Raw genomic sequence first — 19,861 nt, forward strand, 5'->3', positions numbered from 1 at the left:
CAGGGGCGTAATTATGCTATTTGTCTTGGTTTGGCCTTGCGTGTCATGGAGAGCAGGGGGACGAACAGAACCTCGATCTGCTCGGATTCCAGTCACTGGATTTCTCCTGAAGATTGGGGTTTCCCTCTTGTTCTCAGGATTTAGATTTAACTACAGATGTTGACTCTTCGGTTGTTTCTTGGGTAGTGACAATGATCCTGCGTTTGTTCTTGATCTGTGTACTTTTGGTCACGTGTCCCCAAACTGTGTTGGCCTCTCTCCTTATTTTTGAAGATTCTATAATGACTTCTACACTCGTGACAGCATAACTCCAGTGTCCGTGCCACATAGAGCTTGTGTGTAACAGGACACTTGGGTAGCGTGGGCTTGACCTGCTTTTGGATGTCACCAGCCTTCTCATGTTGTACTTCTAAATCTCAGGGGACTCTGCCTATGGCCTCAACTTTATTTAGAGTACCATCAGGAATAACACTTGGCAAGAACTTTGGGCTTTGGGAAGCATGACTTTTTCCCCAGTCTGGAGCCTTGGTGAAGTGTGCTTTAACCGGTCAGAATAATTCAGTAAAGCAAGTTATTAGCTCAGTTGGAAAAAAAAAAAAAAAAAAAGAGGTAATGATGGAGAGTGAGGAAGAATTCCCAGGCTGCGTCTTGTATGAACTTACAATTTTGGTTCTTTTCTTTGCAACGTAACATTCTCTTAGCTCATATTTAAAAATCTATGTGAAAAAAGAAACCTGTGTGTAGGTTATGCACTGTGAGTCAGATTGGGTTCTCCTTGGCAAATTACATATATTAACTTGTCCTGCCAGCATCCTGTTCCACAGGGCTGACCTGATGACCTTGACCCATGAGGAAACTAAACCTGCCTTTGAAGGTCATCTGCCTCCCCCCTACCCCCAAGCATCTGTTCCTGTGAATCACATGATCTCTTGCGGGTACCACATAGAAATTATCTTTTTACACCGCTCCCTTGCGGATTTCTTGGGTACTGCTTTCTGTGCTTAGCCACAGGGGTTGACTGTAAAGTATTCAGCTTAGTGTTGATGGATGTAATTTTATACATTTATATTTTCTTAAGTTGGAAGTTCTCCGAGGTGGACGGTGACCTACAAATCATGTACAGCTGGGCAGGATGACAGGCTGCATGGGTGACAGTCATGATGGCACCACCGTGTTGGGGCTGAGCAGGGAGCAGGCTAAATCATTCCAGAAAAGATAAGACGCTGTTCTGGCTTCTTTTCAGAGCTGGTCTTTTTCTTTTTCTTTTTCCATAATGCTGCCTCTGCTTTTTAAACACCCACAAACGTCCATTTTCAGCGGTTTCATCAGCCCTAGTCAAGGCAGCGTATGGGATAACGGGCTCCAGATTAACACTGTCCTGGAGTGATTTTCCATCACCTGGTTTGTGAGCTGCCCCTCCCCAGGCACCAACAGCGACATGGGGAATAGGTTTAGGATGATAGGCTGATTTTCTCTTCTTGATAAGGCTTCTCATTTTCCCTGTTTCATTGAAATGGTCTTGAGCCAAGGCAAGCAGTGCTACAGACGTCATTCAAGAAGCTCATTGTTATTTTAATGAGTCTGCATTAAACCGCGCAGGAAATTAGAAGGCTGGGTAATTGAACTGTGGAAAATTATAGCTGGAGAAATTCATAGCTCTCCTGTCATAATGGAATTAGGTATTGGCGGTCGCTGAGAGGGCAGAAGTGCATCTTGAGAGTTGTATATATTGTATATTTATAAAGAAACATTTTTCTTCCCTCTGTTGCACCTTTATTTATTTATTTTTATGAGGCAGCATATCCATTTGAAAACCTAATTTCCTCTCCTAGGTGATTTACTGCGTGCGATTGCCTTACACTCCTGTTGTTAACTCAAGGTTACAGTGGTTAACAAGGTGTTTCTAGACAACTGAGCTCCGTGGTAGGCTTCCTTCCCAGAGCTGAAATGGATTTTACCTCCAGTAATTTTTGGCCATTTCCTCCCCTAATATAGCAGCGAGTGTCTCCTTTTCTGTTCTCCCCTCTTTCCCGTCTTAATACGACGTGGTACATTTCGGTTTGATCACCTTCAGGTCAGGTTGGTGTCAGGATGGTGGGGAACTTGGAGCTCATCGTTGGCGTAGACCATTTATTTCTGTCCTACCCACTGCCAAGCAGGCTGCTGCAGACATGGGCTGGGTTTAGGGTCAATGGACCCAGGTCCCACTTTTTAAAGTCCTTTTTAACTGAAAAATAGGCTAAATCGGGGCTCTCTGGGCTCAAGGCATTGTGTCGCTGGGTTAGCGCCAGCCTTTTTTTCCTCCAAAGAAAATCAGTTAGAGGCTTACGCACAGGCCACCCCTGACTCTTCCTCCTGTCCTCAGTGTCATTATCTGATCAGAAGTTCAACTTGGATGTCAGAGATCAGAGATCCCCTCTGGAAAAAGGTCAGACCTGGTGGTCTCTCCCCAGCTTCCACTTCCAATACTGAATTCTTTGAGTTTCTTCTGTCTTCCCTTGGTTACTGGTTAGCTGAATATTTTTCAGCATGCATCGAGTATTTATAGATCACTTGCTTTGTGCCAGGTACTGTGCAACAGAAGATAAAGGTGGACACAGCCCTGATCTTAAGATGCTTGCAATCTAGTGAGGGAGACAGAAGAGGTAGAATTCAGGATAATGTGCTAGGTCCTGATACAGGGGGACAGGGCTGTCCCAAAGGCAGCCCAGGAAGTGGCATCCAGCTGCTTCCGTGGGTCACACCGTGAGGCTTGTGGAACTTGTGTGTTCTTCTTCTCTGGCCACGGTACCTTTGCTTCGAGTTCCCAGGTGTAGGCCAGCCTGCAGTGTCTTCAGAATCCAGATCTCCTTGGGTTCTGAGAGCAGTAAACTGGATAACTGCCGCAATCAGAGTGCCCAGGAAGTGAGAAATGCTCCCGCTACATTCCAGGGGATTTTGCTGTCTCTGGGGCATCCAGCTCCTATCCCAGTGGGGCATTTGGGATATTCCCTATGTGCTCCTCTGTGCACTCTCAATCCCTCTGGCTGTTTGTTTTCTAGGTTGCCAAGAGGGTGATCCTGCTGTCCGGCACACCAGCCATGTCCCGGCCCGCAGAGCTCTATACCCAGATCATTGGGGTCAGGCCAACTTTCTTCCCTCAGTTTCATGCATTTGGACTTCGCTACTGTGATGCCAAGCAGGTATTTATTCTCCCCTCCCCTCTCCCCCACCCATTCCTTACCCTGATTTTGAGACCTCCTTTGTGTTCCTTCTCTTTGGCCATGGTTATGATCAGAGGCACACTGGCCAGGGAGCCGGACCCAGATTTTAGTCCTGCTTTGCCCCTAACTCTGACCTTCGAGTGTCCTCAAGGATAAGATAAGAACAGTCCCTCCTAGTTGTAATGCTTGTGATTCCAGGGTGGTGTTTCCCAATAAAGGGACTGGTGGCTGATGCGTAAGTGCACAGAACTCTGAGAAGGGCACCTAGGCGAGCTAGGGGTGAGGCCGGGGCCCATATACTCTGTGCAAAATAGACCACAGAGACATCGAAACGGGTGGAGTGGAGAGTGTGATCTGGTGCTGCCTTGGTGGGCTCTCGTCAGTCAAAATGTTGACTCATGACAGTGAATTGTGCCTGCTCAGGAGGCTAGAAGCCTCTGAGCTACAGATTCTCTATGAACACAGTGCCAGTGGAGCAGGTTCCTCTGGAGCTACAATCTGCACAGCTTCAGTCTCCAAACGTGTCAGAGAGAGCCTTGTGAACACGAATGCCATTGCAATCAAAGTCTTGATTTTTTGTTTTAGGTTTATTTATTTTGAGAGAGAAAGAGCTCATGCACACACCTGTGTGCATGGGGGAGGGGCAGAGAGTGAGGGAGAGAGAGAATCCCAAGGAGGTAGTGCACTGTCACCGCGGAGCCCGATGCAGGACTTGAACTCACGAACCATGAGATCATGACCTAAGCCAAAACCAAGAGTCAGACACTCAACCGACTGAGCCACCGAGGCACCCCAAAATCTTGATTTCTAAAACCTCAATTTTTTTTTTAAACTGGAAAAAAAAATGTCTATTTAATGACATGGGGAAATACAAGAGTGGGGAAAAAAGTAGGATGCAAAATTTTCCCCATAATTCATTCATTCATTTGAATTCATTCATTCATTCATTCATCCCTCTCTTTATCCCTGTCTCTCCCCTCCCCTCTCCCCTGCACCTCTCTTTCCTATATGATTGGAAGATAACGTACACGAAATAATGTACAAGAAATGGATTACTTTTGTAAACGAGAAAATTGGCATTTTTAAAATGTTTACATGATTTACCAATCCTGCATTCCTCCTGATGGGCCGTTGAATCCCTCAGTGTGCATCAGTCTGATCAATCCAGCTGAGCACAGGACACTGTCCTCAGCAGAGGAGGCTCCTAACTGAGCCTTGTTTCTCTCCTTGTCTACAGCTGTGCCTCCCTCTACGGTGGGCTCAGCATGTTTCCTGAGCTGGGGGGGCCTCTCAGTGTCAGGCAGCCATAACCAGCTTGGCCAAAGCCTGGGCACGTTTCCCATATTCTTCCCCAAAAATAACCCAAGAAGGGATGACCCAGAAAATCAGCCTCTGGTTTGCTTAGGTGTTCATTTTTTTCCTTATGCACTTAGCTGTTTTCTTCTGGGTTTGGGCTCCTCCTTCTTGGCTCTGGTGCCTTCTTCACCCTCTCCAGACCCCCCCATGGGATGCAGCTCCTCTGTTAGCTCGCGTGCCATGGCCTTGGTTGGCCGCGGGGGATGGAAGCGGAAGTCCCGGCCGGCGACCTCTCTGGCCGTTGGGATGGGAGTGGGGCTGGCTGGCGTCTTCTTCTTGCTCCCCTAGTAGCTCCCTCTCATCCAGGCTCCGGAACTTCCACAATCTGAAAACCAGAGGGAAGATTCATCAATTTTTCCTTCTAATCTCTGTTTTTGACACTGTGGCCAGGGCAATGAATTTATCCTTCAGCAGCAATCCTTCATCTGGCAAAGTCAGACTCCTCAACTCCTCACCTCTGTTCCCACGAGGGTCCACACGGCCCTGAATGAGAATGGCAGACTCAGGTCCCCTCTCTCAACTGTAGGTCACTTCTCCTTTCCCCCAGCTGTTCTGCTGTAACTTTGTAACTTCGTGAACCTTGAAGCCACATCCTGAACCTCCCCTGACTTCTTTCTTGGGGGTGGGGCCCCTGCTGCAAAGGCTCCAACCGGTCTCTAGGACCTCATTGTTTCAGACCTTAAGGATTCCTGTTTTGTGGTCAAATGACAACTATACTGAGCCACTATTTGCATCGAAGATGCTGACACATTGGAGAAATGGCTGCAGCTTACTCCTTCTGCGTGCATGCCTCATGCCGTCTTGAGAAAAAGCCTTGCTATGCAAGTTTGTGATGTAAATAAGACTGTCTGCCTTATTTTTTAAATGCTCTTTCAAAAAACTTTTCAAGTACTTTAAAAATACCCACTTACGTTCAAACACAGTGCTTATAATGTAAATTGTAGTGCTTTGCAAAGTTAATTGCAAACCATTTTTAGCTGCTTATTGAGGCAGGAAATTTCTGTTATTGAATGTATTTAAAGCGATACACTTCTTTAACGAAATCTGTAATGCATTTTCCCCAGGATCAATGCAGATTAGATTCCACACAGTTGTCGTGGTCCCACAAAACTCTTCACGAGTGATTTGTACTTCTGTCCTATTTGTAAATGACCCACTTTCTGAGAAGGACCTTCGCTTCCTCGGCCATCTGGGCCCATAGTGGAATGTTTACCTAGTGATGATAGGGGCTGAAGACAGAATCCATTGCCTTTGCCCCCAAACTGCCCCTTCCTGTGTCCCCAGTCTCTGTCCACCATCTCCCCAGTCTTCGTGCCATCCTCATTCATCCTTTCTCTCTTCATTGCACCCCCCACCTCCACCACCACCAGTCAAGAAAACAAACATAGACAGTGCCTTTCCTTCCTTCCACCTAGCCCAGTGCCTGCTACATGGTAACTTTTCAATAAAAGCTTGTTGGATTGTGAATATTCTAAATTTTAAACCTTTAGTATTATTGGGTTTTAACCTATAAGATTAAAAGCTGACATAGTAGCACTTAGGAGCATGATATCCAGATTAATTATGGTATCCACTTGTGTCAGCATGATGTTTATTTAATGCAGCCAGTAGGCCAGAGCTGTTTTGTTGTTGTTGTGGCCAGCTTCTTACATTGAGAGAAGCCACTGAAGAGAATGCCCCATGCTGAGCTCATTTTTGACCCTATGCATAGCGTGAAGGCATTTGCTGAAACTTCCAGTTGATTTCAGGATATTTTTTGAAAGAAGACGCAGTTTTTGATCATTTTACTTTGCCTTTGACCATCTCTTCCTATTCTCTATGTAGCATAGGTTTATAGGACACCTGCCATATCCCCACGATGAGAGACTAGGTCCACTAGCCCTCAAGAATGAACAAGCCTAGCTTCTACTCGAGGTGGTTCATGACCCTGGGGAGGCTGAGACAGGAGAAGAGATAAGCAGCTGGAAACATAAGGCAGCAAACACCCTGGTTCCCTGATTTTCTACAGGACTATAGACATCAGTTCTTATTTCGAGTAAGATTGTTAGTGAAGAATAAGGTTTTCATTGTAGCATCTTACCTAGCTATGTGACAGGGAATAGATATTCTTGCTCATTGCTTCTCATGAGCTGCTAAGTGAAGAAACCGATTTTATGAAGGACTGCCTGTGAACCCTAAAACCCACCTCTGGTTTCAGCCACACTGGTACAATCCTGTGCTCTGGGTTCCTTCCTTCAATTCCTACCAGCAGCAGCAACACCCTGCGTTCATGTCACTGCACTTGGTTGTGTTGGTGTAGCCCATACTAAGGAACAACAGCTTCTTAAATCCCAGTGCATCCCATCAAATAAAGGTATTACTGATAATATGATTTGTTATGTTGTGCAGTGAACTCTAGGAGAAGCCCTAGGGAAGATGATTTGTTTATTTAGAATATGGGAATAGTTTGACAAGCTGGGTGTCTTATTTGTCTTTTAATGCAATAGATACCGGACCTCTTGGCGTCTTGCATTTGCTGCTAGAAAGTTTAGCATGTAGAACACCAGGATATATGTTTTTAGTTCACTTCATTCCTTACTGTTTCTCTTTTCATTCCTAGTTCCCATTTGTATTATATTACGTTTTATTCATCTTTTAGAGCCACTTGAAGTTCTCTGAACAAAGCCATAGGAAGAGAAAGCTGTGAGAATGTTGAGGTCACAGCCTGGTTAACTTGGCCCTGGGAGAACCTAACTGGATGTATGTTTCTCTCCACAGCAGCCCTGGGGATGGGATTATTCAGGTTCCTCCAACCTCGGAGAGCTAAAGCTCTTGTTGGAAGAGGCGGTCATGCTGCGACGCCTCAAGAGTGATGTCCTTGCCCAGCTCCCAGCCAAGCAGCGCAAGATGGTAGTCATTGCCCCAGGCCGGATCAGCACCAAGGCCAGAGCTGCCCTGGATGCCGCGGCCAAGGAAATGACCACCAAGGAGAAAACTGTGAGTCTGGGGCTGCAGACAGGGATTCAGGGGTTGATGTGTCCACAGCTGTTCCTTCCTGGGAGGGGCTCTACGGGGGGTACCCAGAGTTCTCTGAGCTTGCCTTTCCATGATCTCTTCCCACCCCTCTGGACAAGGACAGTGAGCCCATGTCATTTCTCAGCCTACCTAGTCTGCTTCTAAAACCTCTTAACTGATTTGCTGTTTTATGCATGTGTAGATCACTGTTGACAGATGGTCATAAAAATAAACCCCATGGTAACTGCAGAATGGTGATATATATTCTGAATCCCTCAAAGAAAGTTGGAATTTATGTTTAGTGTATTTTGAGAATGCCTTAGTCTAGTAACTGTTACTCAGTCTAGTAACAGTTAAGAAATTAGTCCTAAGCGTATCTGATACATATGTGTTAACACTCTGACAATACATGTTATTTTAGTCAAAATAACAAATTGACATTTATATAACCAAGTGGAGTTTTCAAACCCTCTTAACCCTTAATCCTTATTACAGTCATTTATGGTTGGCAAGAAGTTGGCATCCCCACTTTACAGGAAGGGAAACGAAGGCTCACAGAGATTGTGATTTGGCCAAAGACTTATGGCTGCTCTGTGGCAGAGCTGAGGCTATAACCAAGCCTGTTACCCCTATATTTTAAGGTCTTTCCACTATGGTGGTTTCATCTTTTCAAAACACTTTCGTATCTGTCTTTAGTGTCATACTGTGCTAAGTGCTATAAAGTAATTTACACCAGCTCCATCTCTGTCCTTTTGAGATAAAACCTTGCAGTTTTCATTGCCAAGAAAATAACAGTTATTGACATTTTTTGACATTATCATAAAGCATTATCTGGGCTTGTTATTACCTTGTATAAAGAAACTTAGATCCAGATGAGATCCCAGCCTTCTGGGAGAGCACAAAATAAATAAGAATGACGAGAGACAGAATGCATGGGGTTTTTTTTATGTTATTTTACCATGTTATGAGCAAGACCAGCAGGTAACTTTTAAGAAACAGAGTCTAGGTTGGAAGAGGCACTGTAAGCTATCAAGCTGTATTTAATTTATGCTGTAGTGCATCTAATAATCTGGGTGGTCTGGAGGAAGTGAGTGGGCATAACGTCTTTGCTGTGGGGTTTTCCAGCAAAGTTCCCCTATACCAATGTGGACACACAGACCAGCCATTCTCAAATTGTATTTCAGTGGAACCATGAGCAGAAGCAGGTGTTCTGTTACTAAAATCAGCGTTGGTGGTCTTTTTCTGATGTCTAGAGATTAAAATTCGATGAATGGAAATTCTTTTTCTCAGTTTAAGCTTTTTCTTATAATTTTCTTAAATCTTTAATGTTTACTAACGGTTGCCCACTAGTGAACTCCGTCAAGAAAGCCAATGCCCAAGTACAACAAATATAGTATTAATGGGAAAAATTCAGATGTATGATAGTTTTAGATGCAAAGATCCGAATGTGTATAAACATTCTATTATTTTAGTTCCTTGTGTGTACAGAAGTAAGCCTATCGGTATTTCATGGAATTCCCTAGAAAACCCCCTCGCCTGTACCTGGCCCCCTCCCAAACCGGGCAGAGAACAGCAGTCAGTGGGCATTTGAATTGAGGAGGAACATCACATTGAGTGTGGCCAAGTGGCAACTGTAAATTGTGCAATATCGCTAAAAAGGAAAAGAAATAAATAGAAGTATGGGAATTTTTAACTTTTAGTGCAGCAAGATTTGAAAGCATTTTTAAAATTTTTCACCAGCTTATATAGTTCTTCACATTAGGTGAGGGGGCTCTTTCCAAAGATGATTTCAGATGTAACCTGAAAGTTTGAGCTCTGAGTTTACGGGGATAATGTAAAATTGACTAGGTTAAACCATGGAAATCAGGAATGTTGGGTATTTTTATAACTTCCGGTGGCCATATAAATCCCCTAAATTCTTTGGCATATTTTGATATTTTCTTACCTAAAAAGGGGAGCCAGTACTGGTCTCCTAGACCTCATGCAGGAAAAGTGCCTAAGGACAGTGTCAGTGGCTCTGAGTCCCTCCTGTTGTGTGATTGTCGTCTCCCTGCCCTTCTTCCCAGGGTCGTAAACACTGGTTTTGCAGATTATGAAAGCCTAAATTGCAGCATAATTCAAGAATCCAACAGAGAAGGAGCCCAGCGCTCTTCTCAGTCCATTGCTTAGAGTTGCCATGTTTCCTTGGCATCTCAGAAAAATTAAGTTTGTCCCTAAAAGAGAGAAATTGAGTTGGTACAGATTACCTCCAGCATTATGCTGAAGCTGGTTACTACATTCTTTCCGATAACAAGACAAATCCCTGAAAAATTGCTTCCCTTTTGTGTTTTTTAATGTCAATTCATTTTTATAATGGAAAATCCAAGTAGAACATGAATTCATGAGCTTTGCCCTTTGGACCGCCAGAACTTGTCTTACTCCAGAGCCACGGATGTGGTGCATCTGTCCACTGTGGATCTGATCGGAAGCTGCACCCTCACTTAATTCAGGAAGGGGAGCCAGAAGTGGGACCAGATGGCTTTTGACCTCCCTTCCAAACCCTGGCTGGCTGTGAAAGCTTGAGTTGAATAAAATAAAATGTTCGGGGATCGTGGTTTTATGGTTTTAGTCAAGTGAGGAAGCCCTGTGAATCTGCAGAAAGGTGCCCTCCCATTTTGATAGTTACCTTGTAGCCCCAAGTTTCCCTGCAGTGTTGTGCGTTCCACTGCTAACCTGTCAAGAAGTGATTCTTTGTTCCCTCACACCTTCCTATCTGGAGGAAGTGGCCCATTTATGAAATATAATGCACGACGAAAGCTTTGTCTTATTTTCAGCTGAAATAATAGATATCTTTTCACAGGCTAAGAAAAGCTGACTCTAATTCTGATCAGCTTTTGTCTATAGTAATTTTTTTGATCAGCAGGACTAGGCAGAAAAATGGAACAAGTCCGTGCAGACTTCCTGGTGACAGTGTTACTTCACCCTTCTGCTGTTTGACGATGCATTCAAATTCCAACCTAAAAAAATAATTCAAAACCCCAGTGGATCTAATTTAGTACAAGTCAAGGACACAAGAACAGAGAATACAGGTTATTTAAAATTTCCTGGCCCACAGCTGGCAAACGAAGTGAGATCATTAATGGACCAGTATTATGTCTACTTCGTGTGGGGAAGGTCGGTGTTTTGTTTGTTTTTTTTAAGATAAAACTATTGGTTTCTCCTACATTAAAAATACAGTAGCTATCTATTGCCTAGAATCTGAAAAATAAAAGTACTTATAAGAAACACTTATTGTTTCTTATACTATAAAAAAGAGTCACCCATCTTTTAAAAATATCATATAATTTTGGCATATATCATTTGGGTAGTTTTTTATCAAACGTGTATATTTTGCTTTAAAATATGTATAATATAGAGATATGGGTAACATTTTATATATAGTTTTTTAAGTTTATTTTTATTTATTTATTTATTTAGAGGGTTGGGGAGAGGGGCAGAGAGAGAGAGAAAGAGACAGAATTCCAAGCAGGCTCCAGGCTCTGAGCCATCAGCGCAGAGCCCGACGCGGGGCTTGAACTCATGAACCACGAGATCATGACCTAAGCCGAAGTCAAACTCTTAACCATCTTAACCACCCAGGTGCCCCAAATGAATAACATATTTTAAAAGCAAAATGGATACCCTGTAACCATCCATCAGCCAGCGAAGAATACAGGTTACAAAACCGCATTGTGAACACTTTCCTATGTTGTTAAATGTTCCTTTAAAATTTCCCCCATGCCCATGTTATAATTTTGCTAATAACTTTGAGTCAGACATTTGAGTTATTTCAGCTCACTATTCTAAGTAATAGCAGCTTACATAGGAATTGGTGAATGTGGACTATATGGTGAGTGTAGATTTGAAGGAGAAAGTCACCGCGACTCAGGGATGTGCGTACTTTGAAGGCTTTGGTGCACATCACAGGTGCCCAGTGAACTTGGGTGTTTGTTCCCCACACCTCATCAGCTCTCGGCAAATCTGACATGGGCAAGGTCTCCCAGAGTGCTTCCCTCCACTTGTCCATCGTTTCCTCTCCCTGTCTTGTTAGCCAGTGCGGAGTGAGCGAGTGTGGGTGGGAGGGAAGGACCTGACGAGAGCGGTGGTGGTGTCCAAAGGGCGTGGGAGTGAATGTCAGGAGCAAGGACGACCGGGGGCCTGTGGCCCTCCTGCTGCAGGTGCGGTCAGTACCTGGAAGCCTGGCTCTGTCCCCTTGGTGTATCCTGTGAGGAACCGTGTTATGTGAGAGGGCCTGGCCTGCTGCAAGGACCCGGTGAGGGGACATGAATGGACTTCAGGACGTCTGTGAGCTCACTGGCCAGAAGTGAGCTAGCTCCATCCGAGTCTAAACAGGGTCTGTAGCTGAGAAAGAGTTTAAGACACTGTCACGGGGTCGCGTCTCCAATAAGAGTTCCCGGGAAGTTTGAATTGTTCAATGGGGCCTCGGTCACAACATAGGAGGGATGGTGGTTCCGCTGCACTGTCAGTGGCCCCCTGGCTTCCTGTGGTTCCGGGTTATCTTTCTTCCTTCTCATCAAGTCCTAGAGGAAAGATGCTGTTAAGAGCCGGGGAGCCTCCTCCGTTGTGGTGCCCGTTGTTTAAGGTATCATTTGGTAGTGTTTCTATAAAACGTGTGTGTATTTTGCTTTAAAACATGTATTACATACATGTACAGTTATATAGAGATATACATAATGTATGTAATGAGTAACATTTTACTTATTCTTGTAAGTTTATTTATTTTTATTTAGTTAGAGAAATAGAGAGCAAGCGGGGGAGGGGCAGAGAGCGAGGGAGACACGGTCCCAAGCAGGCTCCACAGCCTGGCTGTGGCTGCTTTCCTGAGTTATCCACAAGTTCAGGGCCATATGTGTTATTACTGTGGGGTCACTTCTTTGTTCCGTGAAGACTCTATTGTGTCCGTGACCGGCCTCACAGGGCCCAGGCACAGAAAAACTGAGGGCATCTGTAATCCCACCCTTGCTAGTGGGAGGAGAGGGCCACCCTAGTGAAGATGGTAAGAGTGTCCTCCCTGGGGGCCCAGAGTGATAGAAAATGTTATCTTGTGACATTGTGAAGCTATGTGTGCATCTCCTGTGTTAGCATTCTCAATTAGTATTTATTTAGATGCAAACTATAAAGAAAATATGGTTTCTACTCCTAGGAGGTCAATCACCTTATGTGGGAGCCAGGCCAAAACACGTGAATAAGGGTTTTGAGATGATACTAGAATAAGCTAATTGGTGCCAGTTGGAATCAATTGAGTAAGCCTTGGATAGAATTAAACTTAGTTAGGGGCGCCTGGGTGGCTCAGTCAGTTAAACATCCGACTTTGGCTCAGGTCATGTTCTCACGGCTCATGAGTTCGAGCCCCATGTTGGGCTCTGTGCTGACAGCTCGGAGCCTGGAGTCTACCGAGGATTCTGTGTCTCCCTCTCTCTCTGCCCCTCCCCTGCTTATGCTTGGTCTCTCTCTCTCTCAAAAATAAAAATAAACATTAAAAAAAATTTAAAAGAAAAGCCTTAAAAAAAAAAAAAAGAAGTAAACTGAGGCATGGACACGATGTGGCAGAAGAGAAAGGGGGAGGCAAGAACAGCACGGGCCACTGGCGCATGGAAGTCGCCGGCTGTAGTAAATGGCTTAAATAGCTGAGCAAGACTGCATTTCAGCCGCTCACGTGAGCTCGGCACAGACGGCAGGTGAAGCCCCATTCCAGGGGCTTTTGTACTCACAACAGTTCTTGGGAGATGACCGGGTCCCTGTAATGTCACGTTTCCAATGACACGGTAGAGTCTATACAGTTCCTATGGCTTGGCTAAAGTCAGGGCCTCCTGGCTCTGATAACTGGCATTCGAGTCTGTAAAGCTCAGAGTGGTGATGATTATGTCAGCTTCTCCCAGGGTTCCCGGAGTGGGAGACTTTAAACCTAGTCTTCTGTTTCCACAGAACCGGCAGCAAAAAGAAGCCCTCCTCCTCTTCTTCAGTAGAACAGCTGAAGCGAAAATCCCGTGTGTCATGTGAGTGGCCCCCACACGCTGACTTCTCTCTCCCACCCTCTGTCTCTCCCTCATCTTTCGAAAGATAACACCTATTACCTTAGTCCGCCAGAATGGTTTTATTGCTCTTTTTGAAATGATCAGGCATTAGAATTATTGCTGCTTCCGTACAAGGCTTAGGGCAGCATGGCTCATCACCACAGGGCAGAAGCGGGCCTGTCCCGGGAGCAGTGCCAGTATGAGTTTGGGGTCCTTGAGAGGTCCTGTCTTGACCACTCATCAGTGGAGCTGCTGCACTTACAAGGAGGGTAGGGGTTGACCAAACACTAAGGGGAGCTTTTTCCTTATTAGGAAAACTATGGTCACTTGCCTGTAGAAAAACATTAGGGGTTTCATGGAAGACCGAGAAGGTTCCCTCATATGGGGATTCTCTGGGGTTCTCCAAAGACAGAAGTTTCAGCTGTTCTTTACCTACACAGAAAGGCTGTCATACAAACTGTCCAAGCTTGCTCAAAAGATACAGGCAAGTGACCACTGTCACACTGAGTTTTCCTTCTGCCTTATAAACTAAGGCTGAAGTCATAACTCCTACTCTTAAATGTATTCACTGACTTGAAAAATTGTCTGCTTTTCTTAAAGAAAGGAAAAACCCACTCATGTTCAAATATTCACTGTGGTAGAAACTTGAGGCAATTCTCATGACGTGCGTTTGCCTAATTTTTTATTGTTTAACATTCATGTGAGGCTCTGGCAGGATAATGGTCCAAGTGATTTAATTACAATGAAAATGAACTTAGTGTGGGCTGAGCGGTGCCAGCTTGGCTGTGGGGACCAAGATCTGTGGATAAATTGAGACACAGACAGCCTACCTCACCCTCTCACTCAGCCTCCAGATACCCCAGCGTCTCCAGCCTCTCCCTCTGCACCCCTAAATGCGGCAAGGGAGTGAGTTCACTGCATTATTCAAATCTAAGTTTCTGCACAAAAAGACTGCTGAATGTTGGCCAGCTCTCCTTCAGCCTCTGGGCACTGCCCTTTTCATTTATGATCCTGTTAGGAAACTAATGAACTCCAGATGTGGTTTTACAACCTGGAAACTTATCTCTCAGAAACTAATCTGAATTGCCCCCACCACCCCATCTCTCACGAGCTGCTGAATAACAGATGGCAAGGGTGTGATCCTTTCCCTCAGTCTCTCAGCTCGGGACCTACAAAATCAAGGGTCTCTTGAGTGCTAGCCACAGAACCAGCCATTTTTCTTAGAAAGTTTAAATCTAGCCATTCAGCCACCTCATAAATAAACTTTGGTAATATCTGGTCTTCATCCGTTTAGGCTGCCATAACAAAAATGCCATAGATTGGGTGGCTTGAACAACAGAGATGTATTTCTCGCATTTCTAGAAGCTGAGAAGTCCAAGGTCAAGGCACCGGCACATGAGGTGCCTGGTAAGGGCTGTCTTCCTGGCTCCCAGACAGCTGTCTTCTCGCTGTGTCCTCACGTGACAGAAGGAGTGAGGATGCTCTCTGGGGTCTCTTTGATAAGATCATTAATTTCATTCATGAGGGCTCTATCCTTATGACCTTATCACTTCCCAAAGGTCTCATCTCACAGTAACATCACCTTGGGGGTTATCATTCACCATGATTTGGTGAGGGAGGGGCACAGACATCCAGTCTATTACCTGCCTTGTACATACTTTCTCAAAATTCCACGGTAACTTGGGTAGTGCTTTATTGTTTCCAGCCAGTTTTGACATCTGTTAACTCCTTGCACACTTGGACCCTCTTTGTGAGATCAGTCAAATAAGTGAAACTGGCCCCATTTTCGAAATGCAGAAACTAAGTAAATTTCATGTATATCTCGGAGCCTCAGAGTCCTACAACTAGTAAGTGGAAATGAGATTATAAATCTTAAAACCCCAATTTCCTCTGCTAATGGTTTTTCTTCCCTTTTTTGCTGTTGTTTGTCTGTTTTCATTTTAATGGGCATCTTTTGATACAAAAGCCAATGGTATTGTGGTAGGCAGATATTTCCAGACTGGCAATTTAGGGACTTGGGAAGGGTAGAAATACAAAGCCGTGTCTGAGATGCAGAGGAGAGAGAGGAATTAGGAAAACTGACACCTATAGTTGTTAATGAGCTGTCCAGCTTGATTGTATGGCTTTGTGACTTTTTGATGCTGTAGCAATAAACTTTCTTGCTTATATCATGGCAAATTTTATGTCTCTCAAACTAATTAAAGTAGATTCTATTAGTACCAACTATTCACAGATTAAACTCAAATCCATTCCCTGGTTGCCCAGTGTTGCTTGAAAATAATTCTTAGATGCTTAGAGGAAGCCTTTGAGATTTGTCCTTCTCCATGGAGGGCAATGTCTGTTCTGTGCCCAGACACACCCACGTGTGAGGAAGGCCTCAGGCAGAGTGAGTCCTGTTTGTGTCCGAGGAGGCTCACCTTCCAGTTGCCCTTGTGGGAACAGTGACCTGTCCTGGGATTGTGAACCCTCCGCAGGGCATTAATCCCAGGGAAGCCATAAGAGTTTGTTGACTGGGTGATACACCACCCCCACCCTACAGCTCCCCAGGGTAGCTGCCTTCCTTCGGGGCCATGGCTAAAGATGGGCGTGGGAAGTCAAGAAAAAACACAGTTGTGGAAGAGAGAAGTAAATCAAGGGGAGAATAAAGAGCATGCAAATATGGTTCTTCACTCCCTCTTCCTTTGCCTCAGACAAAAAATTCCCTTACCACTGACTTAACTGTTGGCTTTGCAGCTTGCCGTCTAATGTGCGAGGGAACTAGGGAGCTTTTCCCGACCGTCTCTTCAGTACTAATACTTACGTTTCAATATTGCACTTCCAGAAATTTGATTACTGTCAAGAATCCCTTAATCCCCCGCTTAGGCATTTTCAGATCTTAGACGACATTGCAATTTGTATTGAAAACACATTACAACAATAGTAGAGCAGAAAAAGTGAAACTGTTAATTGTCTTCTGTGATCCCAGATAGTAAGAAAGTTTCAGCAACATCATCAGAGACACATAAAACATAACAGTATTTTGATTTATTAGTGTGCGGGAGATGACGTAAAAGTAAGGAGTAACTCTTTCAGCACATGGCAGAAGGTGGCTTCCCTGCAGCTCCTAATTTTGCTTCTTCTGTTCAGGTGACCTGTTGTGAGCAGTAGAGCTGAGAGGTCAGCTCCCAGAGAAAGGGAGGGAAAGGGCTGGGGAGAGAGCAGGTGCCTCAAAGGTGTCTGCTAAAAATGCAGTGAAGTCATTTCAACTGGATAAGTATATGTTTACTTCATTGTGCTGTCATTGTCAAATGCAGTGAATACGTCCTGGACCTACTGGAAAGTGGAAGAGAGAAGTTTCTAGTGTTTGCACACCATAAGGTGGTTCTGGATGCACTTACTAAAGAGCTTGAGAGAAAGGTGAGCCCCCTTCGAAATTCAACACAGGATATGCTTAAGAAATCGTTTCCTTTTTAAGGTCATAAGTATTTTCTCCTGCAATTATTTTTTTTCTGAAAATTTTAGAGGTGGTTCATTAATCCATCTGGGTTTGAATTTTGTATATGATGTGATGTAGGAAGCCAGGTAGTAGAATTAAAAGCCATAGTAGAATTAAAAGCCTTTCCTTGGAAAGGAACAGCCTTAAGCCTTAAGTAGAATTAAAAGCCTTTCCTTGGAAAGGAAAAATCAGAGCTGTCAGTATATTCAGGAGACTCAAGCGAACTAATTGGAAAATTATTAGAATGCACGAGAGTTTAGGAGAGTGCCTAGATTCCAAATAAATACACTAAATAAATTGATTTTTTGTGTACCAGCTATAACTAATTAGTAAATATTCAAGTTCACAGCACAAAAAAGCATAAAGTACCTAAAAGTAATCTCACCAAGAAGAGTGTAGAAACCAATGAAGAGTTGGAGAGATTTGGGCCATGCTCTATTGAAAAAGCACAAGGCTGTAAAAAACTGGTCCTTCCCAAATGAATTTGTAGGTTTAACTCAATCCTAATAAAAATTCCAGTTGGGTATTTTAAGGGAACTTTATATTATTGTGCTAAAAGAGTCTCAAAAAATAAGGAGGAGAGATAGCTAAGATAATGTTGAAAAAGAACAATGTTAATAGACTTGTGTCTCCAAATATTAAAATCTGTTATAAAACTCATGCTTGTCCCAGAACTGGTGTTCAGATGGCTGGAATAGAATGGAGAGCCCTCTTTAGTGTTAAGAACTCTTTAGTTAAGTAGCCCTTTAGTATTAAAAAAAAAAAAAAAAAAATAGTGTACTATCAAGGAGTCATCAAAAATTTGGCTTAATTTATTCAACAGATCAGGTTTGGATAATTGGCTAAGTAATTGGATGGAACACTTAAATGAAACTCAACTTCACTGTTTATTAAATTCCAGACAAATCAAAGCTCATTAAAGCCATGAAGCATTAGAAGAAACTATAGATGAATGTATAGCTAATCATTGGATGGAGAATGACCTTCTAAACGTAAAAACAATGAAAGAAATCACAAAGGAAAGAATTGATTTAAATTACCTAAAAATATGGATCTGTTTTGTCACACATATACACTGTGGTTAAACCAAGGGCTTTTTTTTTTTTTTTTTTTTTTTTTTTTTTTGTACATTTGGTACCTTTTGGCGGGACAATTTGGCAATAACTTAATGCACACTCGAATTTTTCCCAGCTTCTCTTCTAGGAATTTATCCTAAGGAAATAATCAAACTGGTCAGATTTATGTATAAGATTTCAAAGATGTATGCATAATATTTGTGATATTATTTATAATATCAAATAGAGACCTAAATGTTCTTCAATAGGCATACTGCTAAATGATAGTCCGTTCAACTATAAAAAATAATAGTGTAGATCTGTGCTTCTTAACTTTGTGGAGATCAGAGGACCGTTTAAAAAGAACCTGAGATATGAAAAAATTCAACTCCACTCATAATCAAAGAAATGAAAACCAATCACATCAGCAGAGGTTTTAAAAACGTGTAGTGCTCAGGGTGTCTGAGTGGCTCAGTCGGTTAAGCGTCCGACTATGGCTCAGGTCATGATCTCACGGCTCGTGAGTTCCAGCCCCGCGTCGGGTTCTGGGCTGACAGCTCAGAGCCTGGAGCCCGCTTCAGATTCTGTGTCTCCCTCTGTCTGCCCCTCCTCTGCTTGCACTCTGTCTCTCGCATTGTCTCAAAAATAAATAAGCATTAAAAAAAAAATTTTTTTTTAAACATGCAGCGCTCACTTTTGATAGCGGTGCAGTGAGCTGGACATCCTCATTCATTACTTACTGGAAAGCGATTCTGCGATAATATCAGGATCCTTAAACTAAATCTCTCCCTTTTGCCCAAGTACTTTGATTTTCAGTAGTACAGTCTAAGGAAATAACCAAATATGGGCAAAGAACCATGAACAGATTTATTTTAACCCATCCTTTAAAAATGTTTTAGAGATTTTTATTAGAAATTCTATTAGAAAATTTTATATTAGAAATAGCCTTATAGAGCTATAACTGATGTGGAATAAACTACATGTAAAGTGTGCAGCTTGGTAAGAATCAAGATAGTCAATGTGTCTGTTGGCCCCAGGAATTTCCTTGTGCCCTTGGTCATCTCTCCTGTTTCTCCCTGCCCTCCTGTATCCAGGCCACCACAGGGCTGCTCTCTGTCACTGTAAATTAATTTGCATTTTTAGGGCATGATATAAATGTGGAATAATACAGTGTGCACTCTGTTTCTTTTAATTTGATTTCTCTCAACATATTTTGAGATTCCTGTCTGGTATTACGGGTATGAGCAGTTCATTCCTTCTTATTGCTGAGTAATATTCCATCATATGCATATACCATGGTTATTATCCATTCACCTGTTGTCAGTGGGCATTCGCCGACCCATCCTTTTTTTAGTAAAAATTAAGAATCCGCCAAATGTGAAGGAACACACGAACAGATAAATTATACTGTTGCCACGTGACAAAATATGGACATTATAAGTTGTGTTTTAGAAAACTTTAATAGTTTATTTACAATATAATGTTTATTAGAAAAAAGCAGGATATAAAACGTTGTGTTTAAAAGATTATCATACACGTTGAGAAAAGAGTGACTGGAAAAAATAGGTCGGTAATAGGACTGATATCTGAATTTTTTTGTAATGTTTATCGTTAGAAAAAAATAAATGCCCCTTAAAAGCCAGTAAAGCTAAACTGGACAAGCAAGGACCGTGGGGCCCAGCGGTTGGCCCCTGGGCACTTAACCTCAGAGGAGCGAAAGCGCGT

General features: G+C 43.3%; 1 protein-coding gene and 1 long non-coding RNA gene across 7 annotated transcripts in view; both read left to right on the top strand.

Moving 5' to 3' along the window:
* SMARCAL1 (SWI/SNF related, matrix associated, actin dependent regulator of chromatin, subfamily a like 1) overlaps positions 1–19,861 on the top strand; it is a 53,567-nt gene that overhangs the window by 27,680 nt on the left and 6,026 nt on the right. For all 6 annotated transcript variants that reach the window (XM_045481179.1, XM_045481176.1, XM_045481180.1 and 3 more), the window contains 4 exons: positions 3,042–3,182; positions 7,317–7,535; positions 13,518–13,588; positions 16,900–17,002. In XM_045481179.1, the coding sequence (XP_045337135.1) occupies positions 3,042–3,182; positions 7,317–7,535; positions 13,518–13,588; positions 16,900–17,002 (534 nt within the window). The remainder of the gene's footprint in view (positions 1–3,041; positions 3,183–7,316; positions 7,536–13,517; positions 13,589–16,899; positions 17,003–19,861) is intronic.
* Positions 17,009–17,901, top strand: LOC123599440. Its single transcript, XR_006713150.1, has 2 exons — positions 17,009–17,188; positions 17,240–17,901. It is a non-coding gene; the product is annotated as an uncharacterized LOC123599440 (long non-coding RNA).

Source organism: Leopardus geoffroyi, chromosome C1 (assembly GCF_018350155.1).
Source record: "Leopardus geoffroyi isolate Oge1 chromosome C1, O.geoffroyi_Oge1_pat1.0, whole genome shotgun sequence".
Lineage (NCBI taxonomy): Eukaryota > Metazoa > Chordata > Mammalia > Carnivora > Felidae > Leopardus > Leopardus geoffroyi.